The sequence below is a fragment of the Aplidium turbinatum genome, chromosome 3 (assembly GCF_918807975.1).
Source record: "Aplidium turbinatum chromosome 3, kaAplTurb1.1, whole genome shotgun sequence".
Lineage (NCBI taxonomy): Eukaryota > Metazoa > Chordata > Ascidiacea > Aplousobranchia > Polyclinidae > Aplidium > Aplidium turbinatum.
This window is the reverse complement of record NC_137474.1, coordinates 42105903-42126599: the sequence shown is the minus strand read 5'-3', so window position 1 is coordinate 42126599 and position 20697 is coordinate 42105903. Positions and strand designations below refer to the sequence as shown.

At 38.3% G+C, this 20697-nt stretch overlaps 1 protein-coding gene across 1 annotated transcript in view; it reads left to right on the top strand.

Moving 5' to 3' along the window:
- The window catches only part of LOC145766819 (protein mono-ADP-ribosyltransferase PARP4-like), a 45951-nt gene that overhangs the window by 20731 nt on the left and 4523 nt on the right, over positions 1–20697 (top strand). The window contains exons 26-38 of the mRNA XM_082578525.1: positions 769–882; positions 1328–1520; positions 2303–2543; positions 6037–6119; positions 11511–11546; positions 12124–12255; positions 12411–13124; positions 13735–13872; positions 14282–14386; positions 16149–16403; positions 16961–17046; positions 19741–19855; positions 20428–20492. Of these exons, the coding sequence (XP_082434651.1) occupies positions 769–882; positions 1328–1520; positions 2303–2543; positions 6037–6119; positions 11511–11546; positions 12124–12255; positions 12411–13124; positions 13735–13872; positions 14282–14386; positions 16149–16403; positions 16961–17046; positions 19741–19855; positions 20428–20492 (2277 nt within the window). The remainder of the gene's footprint in view (positions 1–768; positions 883–1327; positions 1521–2302; positions 2544–6036; positions 6120–11510; positions 11547–12123; positions 12256–12410; positions 13125–13734; positions 13873–14281; positions 14387–16148; positions 16404–16960; positions 17047–19740; positions 19856–20427; positions 20493–20697) is intronic.

Here is a 20697-nt window from a genome sequence, read left to right as displayed (position 1 = left end):
CCGAAAACCAGCTGGGCCATGGCCTCTCTAGACTTGCCTCATCAAGACGTAACCGTTTGCTCACTGGTGTTGGACGCTATGGTGCAGACATGTTGCGCTGGCGCTTAGCAGAGAGCGCTGCTTGTGAGTGTGGTGAAATGCAGACGGCAGCCCACATTATCAAGGATTGCTGGCTATACAGACCACCTCATGGTATGGAAGGCCTAGTTTCTATCGATGACACCAGGTAGTGGCTAACCAACGGATGCCCTGACATATAGCGACAACACGAGAGAAGAAGAATGCTTGATTCACATGGATGACTTTAAATGGGAATGCGTTTGCCAAGTAGTGGTCGACATTTTCAGCCTCCTTGCCATTTTTTAGTATTTGAAATGAAATGCGGTGACTAAAAAGAAGTGAAAAAATGAAACTATGTTGAACTTACTGTTCGTATAACATCGTAGAATTCGAATGTACCGGAGCTTTCGCCTGGAACCTTAATGCGACATAGCTGTAAGTGGTAACGTTAGCAGCTAGCCAGAGTGTCTTGTGATGATAAGCATTGTCTTGTGGATAATTGCAATGAGCCAAATTAATCGTAATTTTAGATATTGTCAAATTACTTGTTCAGTATGTGTCAAATTTGCAGTAATGTTCTTTCTGTTGTTAAGTAAAGTTCAAATGCTTGAAAACTTGCTTTGTGGTTCCTTGTTTTCTGATTTCACCTTAAAAGTTTAAGTCGTTGCTCAATTGGCTCAGAGAAATCATCCATCACGTTGTTTTCAGGATGAAGATCTGGCAAGTGGAGATGGTCCTCCAGTCGTGGAATTGGTAAATTCGGTTTTCCATGATCCGATCCCTGAGATCCAGTGGGATCAGGAAGCCTTGTGGGAAGAGATGGTGAATATTTGATGTAGTTTTAGCGTCAAATTTAGAAAGTCCACTTCAAGTAGGCCAGCCTCATGTTGTGCGGCGGGGAGTGTCAGCATTCGACATTGGATTTAAAACGAATTTGACATCACAGTCAGGTCTTTTTTCCGTTTTCTGCTTCAGTTGATTACGTAATTATCTTGATTTGCTTGTTATTTGCTTAGGTTTCTGTTAAAAAGATCAGTCGTTATGTTGCTTTGTTGTAAAAGTTAACTACTGGAGAAAAATGATTTACCAACGGAATTGATGGACAAACGAGAGCCATTACTTTTATGCACATTACCAGGGTGAGATCTTAGCTCAACCATACGGACGTTTGCGTAAGTTCAAAACTAGAGCATCTAAATTATGTAAGCTAGAAGAAAATCACTTCAGTTGTGAAATTGAATTAATGAAAATTTTAATTTTTTTACAGCCTGGGTTGGAAAGGGTTAAAAAGGGAATCGAAAACGCTAAAAGATCTTACCACAGTTCTGTAGCGGAATGCAACCGCTATATCGAAGAAGTCGAGTCGATAATCCCGACTTTGTCGAACGTTCAGCTTAAAGAAGCTCAATTGAAGCTTCTGGCGTTGAAGATGGACTTGCAAATGGAAGTGGAATATCCAGGTACTGTTGCACTACACAATCGGCTTGTAAACCCAACAAACCGTCCAGGGAGAAGAAGCAATGGATTAATTTGTTAGCTGTCAGGATAGGTTTTGGAATGCTTAAACCTCAGCAAGTTCTGCATTTCCAAGTTATTCTCCATTTGTTGTCATAGCGACCTCAAGAATACATCTTCACGCAAAAATAAAAAAAACTTAAAAAGTAACGTTAAAATACACAGTTTGAAAGTGTGAAACAGTTTGAAATACAAAAGTTATTTTTATCATCTATACAGAGCGAAAGTTAAATTAACAGTGGATGTGCTACAGTTTAAATTAAATCATTACGCTCAAGACTAAACTTTGGAGATTTGTATGATGTGATGTTGGCGCAATTGCAAATAAGTTCCAAAACATGTCAATAATGTTGTCAAATCAACTGGCCACTCATTCTCACATAGCAAAATCCGCTATTTTTATATTGGTTCAACGTTTGCAAACGATTAATCAATGTAAAAATGACGAGTTTTGCTGTATGGGTTAGTATGGAAAAGATAGACGTGTTTCTATTCATCATTTGTTGCGGCGAAAACCATGGTTGAAAATTTTGTTATAAAACTATGCTAATATTTTTGCTTGTTGTGAGACAGCAAGTCATGCAATCCCAGCTCAGCCAACTGTGGCCATCGGTGCAGTGATTCAAAGGTTGTGTGCTTACTGCTTGTACTGATGAAGCTTTTGTACTGATGAAGCTTACTGTTAATGTCGTAGTTGACTTTTTGCTTTGTTTTCTTTGCTTTTCAGTTATCAACCTTGCCTTGGGAGAGTACTTACTAAAGGTTGTGAGAGAACCAAACGCCCTCGAAGACTTCCCATTTTCTTTGCTGGAAACGGACCCCAAGAAATGGCGGCCTCCAATGATTACCTCTGGCTCGTTTCGTAAATGCTGCGAGAAATTGAATGAAGTGAAAATGACGCAATCCGGCAACGATGACCCAAGACGTGCTGCTATTGTGGAGTGGTGGAACAAGCTGGACCCTTCCAGGTAGCTGTAGGTTCTTTAACGTTTCCCAACGGATCTAACAACAGTTGAACTTGTTGATTATAATACAATTTAGGTAGAGAGGTAACTCTTTTAAACCATAAACAGACATAACTCAGCAACAACACTACATTTAACATTATAAAAACAAAAAGCGAACGTTTTCGGCTAGTCATATAGCCCTTTTCAAGCCTATAAGAAAAATACATTTTTAAAAGAAATGCTAAAGGTTGCGACGTTAACACCAATACAAAGACCACCATTCTTCAATGTTCAACGATGTTGCACGAGAGTCCGAAACCGATTTTGTTCAGTCGAAACGGAACAAAACCTTACTACGTAGAATTCAGTTCAGTAAGCCACAGCCCGAAGCGTACTGTTTATACACGAGAGAAATCAAGGGCTAGAGTCGAAGGGGTGCCACTTCGCAATCGAAGGAATGCCTTTAAGTGTCTTGCCAAAGATACAGCCGCATTAGGGTGGCCAAAAAAAATTGAAATTTTTTATTTTTGTTTGCACACCCTCTCATTTGAGGAGGATTCATGAAAAAATGACACTGTGAAAATTTGAAGTGAATCCGACAAGAGGAAGTGCTCTCCCACCGACCTCAAAGTTTGGTTTTATTGGCATAATCCGTCAAAATTCCTTGAATATGTGACGTAATTCTTTTTTGATTTATCTACATTGCAGTTGCAGCATTTTTGTTTTAACCATTGTTTTACTCTGAATTTATGATACAATAAGTGTTTCCACATGCAGAAAAACATAAATAATGCACAAAATAGATCACATTAACAAGCGTTTGGTATGAAATTAAATGCACTAAACTTTAGCGAAAACCGCATAAAAGTACGTTCACTAGTCACGATCGCAACGCTTTAGATGACAACACATTGCCCAGAAATTGCAAGAGAAATGTTTGTAAAGAGTCAAGCCATTGGTTGACTTTATTGCACTTGTTGGAAGCAGCTTTCTGTGGTGTTCAACCACTTGATAGAGAAGCTGGCGCTGTTATTCATTTTTTGTAAGAACTTCATTGAAGTCAGTAGCTAATTTGACTGCCCAGTGCTCGCTCTGCACAATCATTGACGGCTTTGAGATGACGCCAAACTTTGCAGGCTTCTTTATAATCATCACAATCACGCCATGTGTCGACAGAAGCAGTGACTCGAAAAGGTTAAGGGAATGCTGTGTTACAAACTGTGCCAAAGAGAGACGTTGAAACTTGACAATTTTGTTTGGGGCAACACGACAAACATCTTCGAGAAATGGGTCTTTCTTAAGAGCATTAACGATTGCTTTCTTTTCATCATCTGTGTTATTATCATTGAATAAAGGTACCGTAGTGCAGCAAGATCCTTACTGATGTACCACAAGCGCAACCTCAACTTTTTTCTGCCACTTGAGAAATTGCATTGTCAACCTCTTTACAATCCTCTGTCAGCTGTAACATTGCTAGGTCATTTGTAGGGGTAGATATTGATGAAGGTGCTGCAAACCAAAAAGTGGCATAGATGGTAGTAGTTAATATTCCTTCATCTACAACTGTACTGCACGCAAGTGGCAGTGTAATCTTATTGATCTTCATCTCGTAGTAGAAACGGCGAAGAACCACACCCCATACAGGCAGCTGACATGGCCCCTCAAGACAGTCAACAAATGGACACCCACTCGCTAGTGTTGACTCTCTTGAGGGGCCATGTCAGCTGCCTGTATGGGGTGTGGTTCTTCACCACCTCTACTACGAGATGAAGATCAATAAGGTTACACTGCCACTTGCTTGCAGTGCAGTTCTTGTGGGTGAAAGCTAATATCGCTACCACTGCAAAGACTCACGTTGTTACCAAACTAAAACACATCCATCAAGAGCATATAGGAAAATCAAAGCACAAAGGGAGGCGAAATTCAGCTTCCTAGCTGACCTCAGAAGCTGACTTCACCCAGAGCTTAAGTGCATTATTTGATATTGCATATGCTAACTGGGAATGCCGCACAACAATACCAGAAGACTGCCAGTTTTTGATAGACCAACGTGGTGCATGACAGATACTGATGACAGCAGAGGACCCAATGCATTGCAAAGCTGCTGCAAAGTATAAAAAGCGCAAAGATGATGAACAGAGACGCAACAGAAATCGCATTGATCCAGTACCATCAAGTGCTGCTTCTTTCTCATCTGAAAATGATCAGCAGATGATGAAGATTCTTCCAGTGACCCACTATTTGCACCACAAATCCAAATAACAGCAAAACAAAAACAAAAATCAGTAGGAGCAGCCATTACCAAAACACTGCATTATTGATAATCCACTGTTTAATGCAGCACTGAACAGAACTATAACATCAAGTCGTCAAGCAATGATGATCATCACTCCTGATCTTGCTGCAGCTGGAATTGATATAAATGAATTGACAATGTCACATTCCTCTGTCATGAATGCTCATTCCTCTGTCTGGAGCTATCACTGTCGTGCAGCAGGCATTTAATTGAAGGCTGCTACTTCTTGCATGCCGTCGTCTCAAAGCCGTCAATGATTGTGCAGAGCGGGCACTGGGCAGTCAAATTAGCTACTCACTTCAATGAAGTCCTTACGGAAAATAAACAGCAGCGCCAGCTCCTCTGTCAGGTGGTCGAGCACCACAGAAAGCTGCTTCCAACAAGTGCAAGTAAAAGCCAACATGCCAACAGCTCCATTAAATAAAATCAATGGCTTGACTTTTTACAAACGTTTCGTTTGCTTTTTCTGGGCAATGTGTTGTCACCTGAAGCGTTGCGATCGTGACTGGTGAACGTACTTTTATGCGGTTTTCGCTAAAGTTTAGTGCATTTAATTTCATACCAAACGCTTGTTAATGTGATCTATTTTGTGCATTATTTATGTTTTTCTGCATGTGGAAACACTTATTGTATCATAAATTCAGAGTAAAACAATGGTTAAAACAAAAATGCTGCAACTGCAATGTATATAAGTCAAAAAAGAATTACGTCACATATTCAAGGAATTTTGACGGATTATGCCAATAAAACCAAACTTTGAGGTCGGTGGGAGAGCACTTCCTCTTGTCGGATTCACTTCAAATTTTCACAGTGTCATTTTTTCATGAATCCTCCTCAAATGAGAGGGTGTGCAAACAAAAATAAAAAATTTCAATTTTTTTTGGCCACCCTAAGCCGCATGCTCTTGAGCGGTGTCGAACCAGCGCCCTATTGGCGCCTTTTCGAACGTTGAAACAGGGCTCTCGGCAACGCAACCACAAAAGGTGGTTGGAAGCAACAGCAAAGTTTAAGCTTTACGTTGAGTTGAATGTGGAATTATTTTTGTTTCGAACACACCTGATAGCAAATGATCACAACGGCTTCCACCATGTTGTTGATATAGCCTACTCTCCTCCCCAACTCTTCAGCATTTCTGGCAATATCTAGTTTGATATTGAAGAAGCAATTGTTTCCGAAATAACAACCTGAATACAACATCGCATTACATTATTTTCTCAGCTCCTACGTGTCATGGAACCCAGTAGACTTTCAACCATGCATTGATAGCGAGTGGAGGTCATCATCCCCTTTCACGCTCCAAGGTACGATAACTTATTTTTTGAAGCTAAGTTACATTGTATTTCGGGCAAGTAGTAATTTGTAGTACCATAAACAGATAGTAATAAATATACAACAAATTAATGGGATTGGGTAACATTGTACAAGCAAAAACTTACATACAATGCACTGCATATTAAATCCAAATGTTTTGGGCAAAATTCTATGACCTCATTAGCAAAATAAATCTAATACATTGAAAGAAAACAAAGACCAGGCTGCCCATGTGGGCTGGGTTTTTCATTGAAAATCCGGGTTTTATTAAAAGGACGTTGCTAGATCTACAAAATTAGTGTTGCCATATGAGGAGTTCTGCTCCATTTTTAGAAAAGTCAAAGTTGGATGTTCATCTGGATTGTTATCTTTTGTAGCGTTAGTTTTGTTGCAACTATTGTTAAAAACAGAAACAAAAAAAAGAATTTAAGAAAAATGTGAACACTATAATATAAACGACGACTTTTTAGAGTACATGTTAATTGTATGAGTACATGCGTAAAAGTGAGACAAAGTCCAATAGTTCGATAAAAATTGTCATTATTACTGCTCGCAGACTAATTTGTTTCTTGGCAACCACATAACATTTTTAGTTATTTTTTTAAAGTGAACTGCTGTAAATTGTACTGTACTATGCTGTTGATTAAAGTTGTACTGAAGAGGGTTCAATACCCGAAATCGCGCGATATGCAACATTGAATTTCAAATTGGAAAAATGCAACAGAAGAATTTCAAAGTGGACTTTGTCTCACTTTTACGCATGTACTCATACAATTAACATGTACTCTAAAAGGTCGTTGTTTATATTATAGTGTTCACATTTTTCTTAAATTTTTGATGCTTTTGTATCTGCTTTACGCGGATCCCCGATTGACTTTACGTTGATACGGGTTTAAAGTAATCGCCCCTTTTTTTAAATAAAAAAAATAATGCATGTGTTTGCAACAAAACCGTGACAAAAACCTACTTTTGCTTATAAAACCCGTTTTTTTTTCATCAAAAAGCCGATTTTTGCCCATGAAAAGTCTCGGCGGGCTAGGTTTTATTAAAAAAAGTTTTTTACAACCCCGACAAAGACATCCGTGAACATGACCGTCACAGTAGCGGATCTGCTTAGGAGGGTCCTTAGCCATGTTCTACCTATAACTGGGAAAAAAACATGTTATATTTTCCGCTTTTGCAAAACGTTTTTGGCCGCTTAGCTAGCTCAATCACATTTTGTTGATCTAACCGGTTGTGCGGGCTCGTGTGTTTTCAACGGTTGTAGGTAAATTGTTCGTAAATAATTGTTCGTAAAACAATTGTTCGTAAACAGTTGTTCGTAAAACAATTGTTTGTAAGCAGTTGTTCGTAAAATTAAATCCCTAAAACAATTCTTCGTAAAGCATTTCTTGGTATACATCAATTCTCAATTGCATGCACGAAGAAATGCTTTATAAAGAATTGTTTTACGAAGAATCAATTTTACAGGGGTCCCACTCGGCATAAAATCATAAAAAATCATAAAATTTTGCTTGATTTGGAAAAAATCATAAAATAGCATAAAATATAGACACAATCATAAAAAATCATAAAATTTAATTGTAATGGAGAACTGGGCATGTAAAAATCAAAAAAATTGATATAGTGTAATGTGTAACAATTCCAACCATGATATCAGCATAATTATTTGTGTAACGATTGTGTTGAATGCATTGATTTAGGACAGCGGTCGGCAACCTGCGGCTCTTTTTATCTCTGCGCTCTGGCTCATGCGGATGCTATATGCAATGAAATTCAAGAGCAGATATCACATTAACTGCGTGAAATAAATCATTAAAAAATATGTGTATGTTTATATCTGACCATGAACCGATTAGTTGTGTTTCCCAGTCATGTTAAAAGTTGACAGCTGTTGGAATGGTAACTACAAATCAGTTCTACAGGGTGCGGTCGAATAACTCGAACAAAAGGCTTTCCTGTAAGCGTTAGGTTTTTGCTGTATGTTAGCAGTCAGTTAGATGGAGCGGCTTCGAGGAGGTTTTACTTTAATGGAGACGAGACCAAATGGCTCTTTCAATGCTAAAGGTTGCCGACCCGTGATTTAGGATAACATGTGGTTGCGTAATCAAGTCCAGTGTTGCCTGTGGAGCTGGAATGAGAAAAGGAGCGTAACTAGATACTTTCATTGCATGTTTTAAGCGTCATTGGACATAAACAAGTAGACACTGACAAGATTTCAAGACATTGCAGTTAGTGTGGGAGAATGGTGAAAAGATAATTTGACAGCAATGTTTTGGGAAAAAGCGTAGGGCTAGGCAAGGAAACTATTGAGGCCATTTGCAAGCAATGTGTTACTCAGGCGAAATTCATGGCGGACATGTCCTTAAACCTTGAGTGGGACCTCTGACATTACTTCCTGTAGTTTTTGCCTTAGCAAAAAACTTCAAGTCAAACATTGCATCCACCCAAAGATACAAAGGATTTAAGAAGCATTAAAGGATCCTTTGATTGAAGCTTATATTTCATTTGTATCATTTGCTTCTGGTGACTTTGAACGATTTTTAGTCCTATTCCAATATGAAGAGCCACTGATTTACATTTTTTACTCAGCAATGTGCTATCTGATCACAGCTTTGCTTAGTACATTTATCAAAAAAAAAAAAACATATCATCCACAGAGTCAGAAAATCTTGTGCTTGATGTCACAAACAAAGAACTTCAGAAGCCATTGAACTTGATTGATGCTGGAACATGAGCAAAAATTTTACTCAGTGATATTGCAGTCCTTACTGAAGCCAACAAGAAGAAATTTAAATCAGACTGTCTAAACTTTTTTGTGGTTGCTACAAGTTACCTTTTACATCATTTGCCATTGCATTCATCTGTTCTTAAGCAGGCACAATTTTTGCACCCAGAAAAAAGAAATGATGTTGGAACTACAACTTCTACTGTCAATCTATTGGACAGTCTCCAATTGCATTAAAAAGTGCCGTGCAAGTGCTTTTGCAATTGATGTATCTGTTTCAAGAGAAGAGCTTTATGATAAGGCAAGACTGCAGTGGTTGCGGTATCAATCTAAGGATATTCTAGATGAGTTTTACAAAAAGACTGATCTTGAAAGTAACAAATACACCAATTCCCAATCTTCTTACTGGGCTCAAGCACTAATCAAATATGGTTTAACGGTAACACCCCTACCAAAAGTGTCTTCCTACGCTATTATTAGACAAAAATTGGTGGCCTGTTTGATGATGCTGGGATAAAAAATATCCGCAACTATTTAGTCTGGCAAAATGGTTTCAAACATTAAGTCACGGTAATGCCAGTCCTGAAAGAGGTTTCTCCATTAATACACATTTGATTGATTCACATAGAAGTTCTCTTAAAGGAATCACAATTGTTTCGCTGAGGATGGTGAAATATGAACTAAATCGGTATGATGATGAGGTAAACTTTCCCATTAACTGTTTGAGTAATGTTACTAGAAAGTTGGTTTACATGAAAGTTGCCATCTGATCACGGCTTTGCTTAGTAAATTCATAAAAAAAAAGAACATATCATCCACAGAGTCAGAACATCTTTTGGTTGATGTCACAAACAGAGAACTTCAGAAGTCGTTGAACTTGATTGATGCTGGAACATGAGCAAAAGTTTTACTCGGTGATGTTGCGGTCCTCACTGAAGCTGACAAGAAGAAATTTAAATCAGACTGTCTAAACTTTTTTGTGGTTGCTACAAGTTACCTTTCACATCATTTGAGTAATGTTACTAAAAAGTTGGTTTATATGAGCCATGCAAGAAAGATCAAGCCACAACAAATACTGATTAACAGGTCTGTTCCAAAGGAATTATGATAAATTGGATTTCCGCAGAACCTAGAAGTACTGGTTATTCCCAATGTCTTTGCAAGTCTGTTGTTGCGTTGATTTGATTTTTAAAGTGCAGCTTGCTCGGAACTGAGCTAAACAATTTAACCACATTTAAATAATGTAAAGTATAACAAGCTTACAGTAGGCTATATTATGTTTTCTACTTCCACTCAAAAGCTGTACCGTAGCCTATGTTTGCTTTTACGTAATGACTTGCATTGATTGTTTTTCCGTAATCGCTTCTTATCCTTAAACTGTGAAAATAAATACTTTAAAAAAATTAAATGTAACAAAACATCGAGCTCTGATGTAAAATCATAAAAAAATCATAAAATTTTGATGAAAAATCATAAAAAAAATCATAAAATAACCAAAAATATTCATAAAAAATCATAAAATTTTTGACTTTTTTGGCATAAAATCATAAAAAAAATAGGAACATCTTGAGTGGGACCCCTGATTTTACGAAAAATTGTTTTACGAACAATTGTTTTACGAACAATTGTTTACGAACAATTGTTTACGAACAATTGTTTTACGAACAACGGTTTACGAAAAAAACGTTGGACATCGTTTTCAACAGTTGATGTAAGTGGTAGCATTAAAAACTGAGAGAAAAGAGCAATAATTTAAAGTAAACGTATTGCTCACTCAACTAGTTCACAATTAAATTAATCTATTCCAAGTATTAATGGGGTGAAATGTGCCTTATATACCATAGGGGAATGGGGGGAACACCTACACGCACTTTTGAAATTTTCTAAAAGACTTCGCAACACCATACAAGGCTATCGTTTCTAGCACTTGTTGTAACGTTCATCTGATGAAAGTGAAAGCAACAACAAATAGGTTGATTTATTGCTTCACTGACGTTTCGCGCACCATGACAATGCGCATCCTCAGAGCAAACAACAAACAAAATTTTTTTTAGAAAGTTACATACTGCAGTGCAGTTGAAGGCGAGAAAAAATGAAACACGCATTGTTTTAAAGATTAGCCAAAAGGTATGTGAGCGGTTACTTTCCACGTTAAATTACGTAAAAACTTCCAACATTTAAACATATAGCTTTTCAGTAACCAAGGCTATACCAAAGTTATTTAAAAACTAAATTGTTGAAATCTATTTGTGGTCATAGCCAAAGTGATTTGAAACTTCACTTCAACTCGAAAACCAAACCTTGTAACTTTAAGTTCTACCGGCATCTCGCTTTTAATTTTATAAACATGAACAAATGCAACTTGCTCACAAAACATGGACAAATGCAACTTGCTCACAAAACATGGACAAATGCAACTTGCTCACAAAATATGGACCAATGCAACTTGCTTACAAAATACCCAAAAAGAGTCAAACAAGGAAACATTTTTTAAAATTATCTTGGGCAAGCCTCTCAGATCCCCTACCAGATTTTTTATTTTTTTGTATATAATTTTTGCATTGTTCATTTCTGCGCGTTTACAAAAATATCTAAAGCCACTGCTTTAAATGCTTTCTAACCTTATCTAACAACACATTATCTTGTTCTTCAGGTGGCCGAAAGCCGTTTTGCTTGGATCTTTGTAAAGGTTGGTTTGCTTCCCAAAGAAGTACCTGAGAGTAAAATCCGTCATTGTTACATTGATCTACAGACGTTGAAACAATGTAAAAATGACGAATTTTGCTGTCTGGAATACGAAGATTAATTCCATGAAAAGCAATTTATTCACTGATAAGCTTAATCCACATACAGTATGTAGATCGCTGTGGCTTCGGGAGTTACCACTCCATCCGAAGCTATTTCTCGTATGTTATGTTCAAAAGCAACAAATAAACCAACAAACCACTAAAAAACAAAAAAAAGGGAGAAATTTGTGAGAGTGTAACTTGCAATTTCTTATCAAAACCACAAAAAAAGGAAAAATTTGTGAGAGTGTAACTTGCAATTTCTTATCAAAACCACAAAAAAAGGAAAAATTTGTGAGAGTGTAACTTGCAATTTCTTATCAAAACCACAAAAAAAGGAAAAATTTGTGAGAGTGTAACTTGCAATTTCTTATCAAAACCACAAAAAAAGGAAAAATTTGTGAGAGTGTAACTTGCAATTTCTTATCAAAACCACAAAAAAAGGAAAAATTTGTGAGAGTGTAACTTGCAATTTCTTAGTGCCTTTCCGATACTCTGCCCAGACTGCCACACCATCAAAGTTCGAAGGGCGAATTGCAGCTGATGGTTACAGTAATTCAAATCACCCTGTCTTCGCTCAACAAAGTGGGCCCTTTAGTGCCATGCATACAAGTAAGCACTCTTGCATGACAGCTGCATGTAATGATTAGACGTATTTTGTACTATGAAGTGTTTTTCCACACAAAGGTTTCATATTTGGTAGAATTATTTAAATTAAATTTTCAACCTAATAAACGTTTCAACCACTCCTATGTATTGCTTTGCAGTGAATGCTTTCTCCAATATTCCGAGTCGCTCTAGTGATGGAAGCCTTCTCTCAGGAATCACACCTTGTTCTGAAGACGGTTTTGAAGCTCCATCTTTGGCTTCAAATGCAGGGGTTCCTTTTGCCCCTCTATCTGGATTCAGTTTCAGAGCTTCGTCTATGTCGGCTCCAAATGCAGAGGCTCCTCCTGCACCACCATCCGGATTGGTTTTTGGAGCTTCGTCTGCAGGTGCACAGGCTCCTCCTGCGGCTCCATCTGGGTTCGGTTTTGGAGCTTCGTCTGTAACGTCTACAAGTGCCTGGAGTCCTCCTGCGCCACCATTTGGATTCGGTTTTGGAGCTTCGTCTGCAAGTGCCAGGGGTCCTCCTGCGCCACCATCTGGATTCGATTTCGGAGCTTTGTGTGCAAGTGCTAGGGCTTCTGCTTTACCATCTGAACTCTGTTTCGGAGCTTCATCTATTTCGGCTTCAACTGCAGGGGTCCCTTTTGCCACCACATCTGGATTCGGTTTCGGAGCTTCGTCTATGTCGGCTTCAAATGCAGCGACTCCTCCTGCACCACCATTCAGATATATGTCGGATACAAGTGTAATGGCTTCTTCCCAACAATCTGCATCCATTTTTGGCTCTCCACCTAAACAATCCTCTAACCAAATTTTCCAAGAGGAATTTAACTGTTCCCTTTGGACACAGCGTACCGCGGTACTTCGTGAAGGTTTGTGCGACATCTGTACATTAATGTTAGTAGCTCAAGTACTAGCTACATCAAGCATTGTTACCTGTTGAATTTCTCTGTCGCAGACATTGCAGGAATAAGAAGTTGATGTCATCTAATTTATGTTTCTTAACTTGTTGTTAAAATTTACCGTCTGAAAAAACTTACAAGTGTACTTTGTTTGCACAGTGCACACTGGTTAGATTACTGGAACTTTTATGCTTGAAACACAGAGCTTACTTTAATGACGAATTTCATTTGTCTCTGAGAAACAAGCATTTGCAGTGTTTTTTATCGACACATAGGCCGTTGTGCTATTTTAGGCTTAATGTATTAGTGAAAGTATAAATGTCATAATGCAGGGATTTTGTTGTTGTCGCGTAATATGCACAACACATACACATAAAAAAGTGAACAAAAATATTGTAAGAAATGCTTTCTAAGAGCGAGCTGTGTTATCGTTGCTTGAGATTTTTGATTGAAACAGTCTTCCTTGCGTCGATATTACAGCAATTGCGGTTTAAAATAGGCTGAGTTTAATGACAAATTTCCTTCAACGTCACCGTGTCTTGTTTTGTTTCATGCATCTCCCACATGACGTTATCCGCAGACGATGACGTGCCCATTGCTGTGCCTGCAGGAGGCATCCGCAGTATGAAGAAACGGAGTGGAAAATCTGGAAAAGAGAGTGGAAAAGCTGTTCACGATTTTCCATGTTATCTGTCGAATCAAATTAATGTGGACGCCGGTAAGCGTATTTACTGCAGGTTGCTACAGCAGATGGAATTTTTTGACCGAATCGTTCGTTTAATTTACTTCATATCCGAAAGTTCCGAGAAACACGCTCGCAATATCACGTGGTTGATGCAGTGACTTGCAGATTATATACGTCGCCTGTAAGTGCCACGTTCGTTTGCTCACATTGGATTCATTCACTCGCTTCGTGGTTCGATTCCCGGTAGAGCCAGATAAACGTTTGTTTTTTTAGTACTGGAAACGTAATGAACTTATTGTTGGTGTGAGCTCAGAGTCGTAGTATCAAAGTAATGTCTGGTTAAACCTTTTTGAACAGCTGCTTTGGTAAAAATGTGTATAACACGGCTACGAGTCCTTCTTTGCCTTAACTCTGTTACTTGAATCTCTTGCACTGTCTGCAGAAAATGACGTACCCACGGAAAATGATTTCCTCTCTGTTCAATTGAGTGCCAAATCTCCTGTATATTCTCCTACTTCACCTGGCCATGTCAACTCGGTCCACAAACGTAAGTTGACGTTGATATCACATCATGATATGTTTTTTGTTATGACGTTTTTTCACTACAGCACATGACGTACTGCATAGAGGCCAAGACAATGCACATTGGGATTGTTGAAACTGGGGGGCAGATAGTGATGTCATAGTGCCATTGTCTTCAATGCAATTGCTCTGCAGATTTCTCCATTTTGCAATGTTTTCCGAATTATTTTATTTCAACAAAGAAAATACTGGTACTTGTGTTGGAACTTTAAACTTGGTGGGAAAATGAGTTAACATTCGCCCATATCAGCATAAGTATGAGATAGACCGATATTTGAAACAGAAATGATGTACTTCGATTCGTTTTTGGCATTTCAAAATCCAAGCAATTTTATGTCGTTGTGCGTTCGAAACGAAAGCGAAAAACGTCACTATTCTAATGCAAACGTCAAAACGTCACTATCCCCCCCCCAGTTTTAACAATCCTACTGCATGTTGTCTTGGCCTCGATGTAGCACGTCATGCTACAGCAGCAATTACAATTCAACAACAACTTAACCACTGCCTAGAATAGACTGTAATATACCTAATTTTACATTGATTCAACATCTGCAAACGTTGAATCAATGTAAAAATGACGAATTTGACTTTCTGGTTGTGTGTCCTTGTTCCCTTATTTGCACGCAATTGTATGTGTTTTTATCCACATCGATTTGAAAAACTGTTGCATTAAACATTTGAATCGTGCAAAGATTGTTTTGGAGTTTGACTGATCTGCATTTAATATTCAACCGTTGCTTGTTGTGTGTTTGTTTTAATTGAAAGCTTTTTTTCGAGCATAATCTGGCCGTTTCGTTTCAGTTTCACATACTTGTGGAGACTTTAAACCACTGACGTCTGCCCAGCTTCCAAAATTGACAGATGGAAGTTTCCGATTGACGAAGTGTTGTCTGTTATTACTCCATTCAGTAGGTGCCGTCCCTCGACGCGAACTGGCGAAAAAGGCTTAACAGTCAAGGAAGAATAGAAAGCGGTTCTTGCGTTGTTGAACCATCGTTTCTCGGTTTTCATTATTGTTTACAACTAGAACGAAATGAACTTACTTGGTTTGTCACGTTATGCGGAAACAAGGCAAAACTCTGCGTCGAAACGAAATTTTGTTTCGCAAGGCCTAAAGGAAATCAACCAATGAGAATGCGGCTTTGCAATCTCAAGCCTAATTAGCTTTGTTGCTTTATGTGATAGAGATACTAATTATTAATTTTCTATTAACTCGTGAATAGAAACTACCATGTCAGTTCTTAAGCTAAAACACCTTATTAAAATCCCGGAAGCACTTTTCAAATTCCAAAACAATCGTTTTCTCAAAGCCTGTTTTTTTTTCAGTCATTTATCAGTCATTGACCAAGTTTTTAGTAAAATGTCCGAAAAAAATATAGTCATAGTCAGTGTCTGCGGCCGGGTGTTGCAAGGTTGAGTTTTGCTGATGAACGTTGAAGACACGTTTATCTGTTCCAACTTTTCTCAGATAAAACACGACAACGTTTTTCAGCGAAACGTAATGTTGTAGCTAGTCAGAAAGTGAAAAGTTTGGTTTGTATCAGCTACTTGAAAGGAAATATTTTCATCAGAAAAAATTACCGAATTTTTTCAAGTCATTTCGGACAATTGACCGAAAAGTCTCAGCGAAAAAAAAAAACGTCTCAAACCAACCCTTCATTGTGAGGCGATCCAACATTGTCTGAGTAAATTCTCCTTCAATCCTTTGTGTTCATTGCGGTCCACAGTGCGCAGACGCTCGTTCGATGATGACGTCCATGCATCGGTGAAAAAACGTCTCGATGACGACGACGAATTTTGGTGCGCGTCATCGTACGAAAGTCGATCCCGTTCCAGCGAGAGTGACGAACATTCTACGGGAATTGACAGAAGTTCCAGCAAAAGTCTTAAAAGTTTCAGCTTCAACGGAAGTGATACTTCTAGTTCCAGCGGAAGTGATGCTTCTAGTTCCAGCGGAAGTGCTTCTAGTTCACTTGTTGCCGGTATGCACAACCTTTATTGTCTAATCAACCGATTTTTGCATGCAACAAAAGTCTGTTCCAACAGGAATGAAATGCCATCCCGAATGACTGGCCTCATTGCTATCACGTTGGACGCATGAAATTAAACTCAAAGATCGCAGTGTTGCCATCGACCACAGTTTTGCTCGTGGATCACAATGTTGCTCATCAATAGCAGTGTTGCCCCTCGACCGCAGTGTTGCCGTCATTATCATCATCTGGTTCATTACTGGCCAACTTAAAAATGTTCATTTCACAGATACATCCTTCGGGCATTTTAGACGTGTTTCATATTAATGTTGTAGATAGTTCATTGTTAATATACTGGTCGGGTATGAAGGAGATTGCGGCACCCACCGGAGTGTATTTGTTGGTCACCTTCGGAAACGGAGTCAACATCAGATTAAAATTGGGCTAGTACAATAAATAAAGGAGTCGTAGTTTTATCCTGTAGATTTTAAAGTCACCCTCATACTTTAGTTGAGATTGTTCAATTGAGGTCATGTTTTTAGCGGTTGAGTGATCAATTTCTTTTTTAGGTTTGGGATCCGTCTTTTCTCTCTTTGGAAGCGATTGCTTTGAATTGCTTTACAAATTGGGCCAAGGGTACGCTCCTGATATAAAGGTATGTGATGACCATGAAGTTGTTGAACTGGGCATGACGAGGCTTGGATGCTATCAGTATATTTTTAGCAGCAGCGCACGGCCTACTAGAACACTACTGTTCTAGTAGTTCATCAGCAGTGGCTGCTGTTTTGATATGATGCATTGCCTGCTCTTTTAATTTATTGTGCATCAGAGCGAATAATGTTTCAAACTGTTTTCTGATAGAACAAATAAAACGTAAAAAGTCAGACATTACGAAAAAGCTGAAGTAATTGCATGCCGACAAACAAACTTAAGACGATGTTTCAAGTTTAAAGGTTTTAAGCGAAATATTGCGAAGAAATTTTCTGCTTGCGACACGTATGCATTAATTGGTTTGATTCATGACAACAATATTTTTCCAACCGGTTAGTTTTATGATTTCGTCAAACAGAGTACAAGCTCAACTCGGATTCCATTGGTCTGTTCAAGCTGATGTCGTATAGGAAAGACTTTGCAGTGTCTGAGCAACTACAAGTACATAGATGCAATATCTGTCGATTGATGCTTCGTGTGCTGTTGGCAGAGATGGGCGTGATCTTGATCTTGAAGATCACTTTTTTTTGGTGATCTTGATCTAAGATCACTTTTTTGTGTGATCTTGATCTTGAAGAACAATAAGATCAGGATCACTTTAAAATTGAAGTTTACCTACTAGATAGAGGCATTTTTTTAGAACTCGTACTGTGCAAAGTAGTTAGTGGCAACTAGTAACACAAAGCCACTGTTAATATGATATGTGTCCAACAAAAGACGATTTAAAGTCTCCATCTAATCTGGTCAGTGTTGCCATTTCAAAATTGAAAAAGTTTTCTGTGTTGGTCATAATAAAGAAGTCAACTTCCGTGTCTTTTATGTTGACGTATAATAAAAAATGATTTAACCTTGTTCACAATTTTCATGTGTGAATTTTAAAGAAATATTTACTTTCTTTGACTCAATTTTTAGATGTTTCAAAAGTGTAGAATGGCGGTGTTAAAAAACCTGGATTCTAGCCGACTTTGGTCATGTAAAGTGGTTTATTGCAGCAAATCAACCAGACCAAGACTTGTTTAAGGTCGGAGTATGAAGCGGTTTGTCTGGCCGCAAACCTCTGAACTTTTTTGATAGCAGACTGCAGTATCAAGGTTGCCAGATGGGTAAATGGTGCAATAAACATTGACATAATACAGTGAAAGTTAAAACTACTTAGTAACACGCATAAAAACTCCCACATGAACCAGACAAAAATTTGGTAAAAAATGATGCAGTTCAAAGTTTATTTTTATTTATTTATTGTAAATAAAAAGTATAAAACTAATTGCAAATTTTGCGACTTTTTCAGTACTACTGTAATTAACCCCGGCCTTGGGTGTGACGTGGTTCTACGCAAATTTTGTCAGCAATTAATAGGCCTAATAGCAACAGTCACTAAGTTATTACAATTCTTAGGCCAGTGATCGAGTAGTTAAAAGTAAAAGTTAGCAATACCAACTTTGCAATACCAATACAAATACCAATACCAATTGCAATACCAATACCAACTTAGCAATACCAACCTTTACCCAGGTTGTTTATAGTAAGTATTTTTTGCAACACCATTGATCAAAAACTTCATTTTTTTCAAGTACACAAAAAGCGATCTTGACAGTGATCTTGATCTTCAAGATCACATAGCTTGGTGATCTTGATCTTCAAGATCACATAGTTTGGTGATCTTGATCTTCAAGATCACCTATTCTTGGTGATCTTGACCTTCAAGATCACCAATACTGGTGATCTTGTCCATCTCTGACTGTTGGGCGTTTCTCTTATGGTCTAAATCAGTGATTTTTAAGCGGTGTTTCGCGAAAGATCGTCAGGTGTTCCGCAAGAAGTTTATTAGTTTCACTGGTGTTCCATGAAACACCGATTGCAAATCAAAATCACAAGAGCTTCGCGTCTGTCTTTCTGCAATTCCTGCCCGAATATCAACTTTGTGCTCATCCAAACAGGCCCAGATATCGCACTGAGAAAAACTAAAAGTGAATAAATTCTTTTTGTGTTGTTTATTGCATCATTATAAAATTTGGTTTGGTGTTCCGTACGATTATTTTAACTCTTTCGCAACCACCGAGGTCACGACGTTTTAATCTAAATAACCAGACATTTTTCACAAAAACCTGTTGTATTTACACCGTAATAATATCTCATGTGATCGACGTAGACGCACAATCTTGACATCAAATGAACGTATACATCTTCAGCTACCCGAAGATGAAAAGTTTTGCAATAAAATTTGAAACATTCAATGTACAACTAGCAACTTTCAAAACGGTATTTTTTATAATTTCTAAAAAAATTAAAAATTGGCAGAAAAGCATACTTCATTATAATCTTTACTACCCAAGCATGATACAATAATATGAAAATATATGTAGTTTAATCGCATGCCAAAACAATTCTGCACATGAGAAAAATTTTACTTCGTTTCTGCGCGCAATGCTTTAGGAGATACAGCAGAATGAATAAGGACAGGTAAAGACTATGGATGGATCTGCCATCATTTACATTTTTTTTGGCTTGAAACACCTTTTAAACTTGGACGTGTGTATACGTCCGTGGTCGCGAAAGAGTTAATGTACAAAGTGTTTCGTTGCTAAAAAAGGTTGAAAAACTCTCAGTCGTCATCCATGACAAAACAACTCCCTTTCAGTTGAAGTCCCGCTTTGTTCCGGCTCTGTTTGAAGCAGCGAAAGGTTACGACCTCATGACACAGCTTCTATCTTGCTTTGAGGAAGTTGTCCAATCATCGGGCGCCGTGTCTCTAGGTAGGTACATTTGTATATACTGTACTTTACTTTCATAAAAAGCATCTGCACGTTTTAACTGTATACGAAGCCAACTATCCCGACACCTAATCTGTTTCTTATATCTACTGTATGTAGTTGTTTTGTATATGAAGGATAGTGTCGCACGGATTCGAGTGTTTCAGCTTTTGTTTGTTGGCTACCTAATGAGTGGTGAGACCTCTGCGCGACGCTCGGTAAGGGGCCGGTTCGACACAGCTCTAGAGCACACGCTTGTGTCTTTGGCAGGGCACTTAAGGCATGCCTGAAGGTGGACCCGAAGAGTGGCTTCCTTGCCTTCCCGTCCACTTAATTCAAACTTTCAACTTCAACCAATATACTGTACATGAGCTTAGATGCGACTAAAACACCATTTGTGTGCCACAAAAAACGCTGTTTGGACTCAAAATGGGTGTGTCAGTGAAGACGAACCTGTTGGTAAAGTTACACAAATTTTGCCCCATGACATAAAAACCATTCAGGCCCGGTTCAGACATCGTTACTCGTCCCGAAATATGGACAAAGCCTTAACTTTTGCGTTTGATTCCCAACAGGTCAGCAAGGCTACGAAACTGCCTGCATGATGATTGGAGTCGCCTGCGTTATAGCGTTCTGTAAGGTAGGTTGCTTGTCATTGATGTTTGTGCAACGTTGAATCACACCCTGCAAACGTCTTTGCATCAATTAAGTAACATTTCACAGTAAATGAGATTTTGCTTAGACAAAATGTACTGTTACTGCCGTGATTTGTCTTCTTTTACTTTACAACTCCTGAGCTTTTCTAGTGGCTGCAAGGTTCCTAATTAAAGAGTGTATTTAAACCG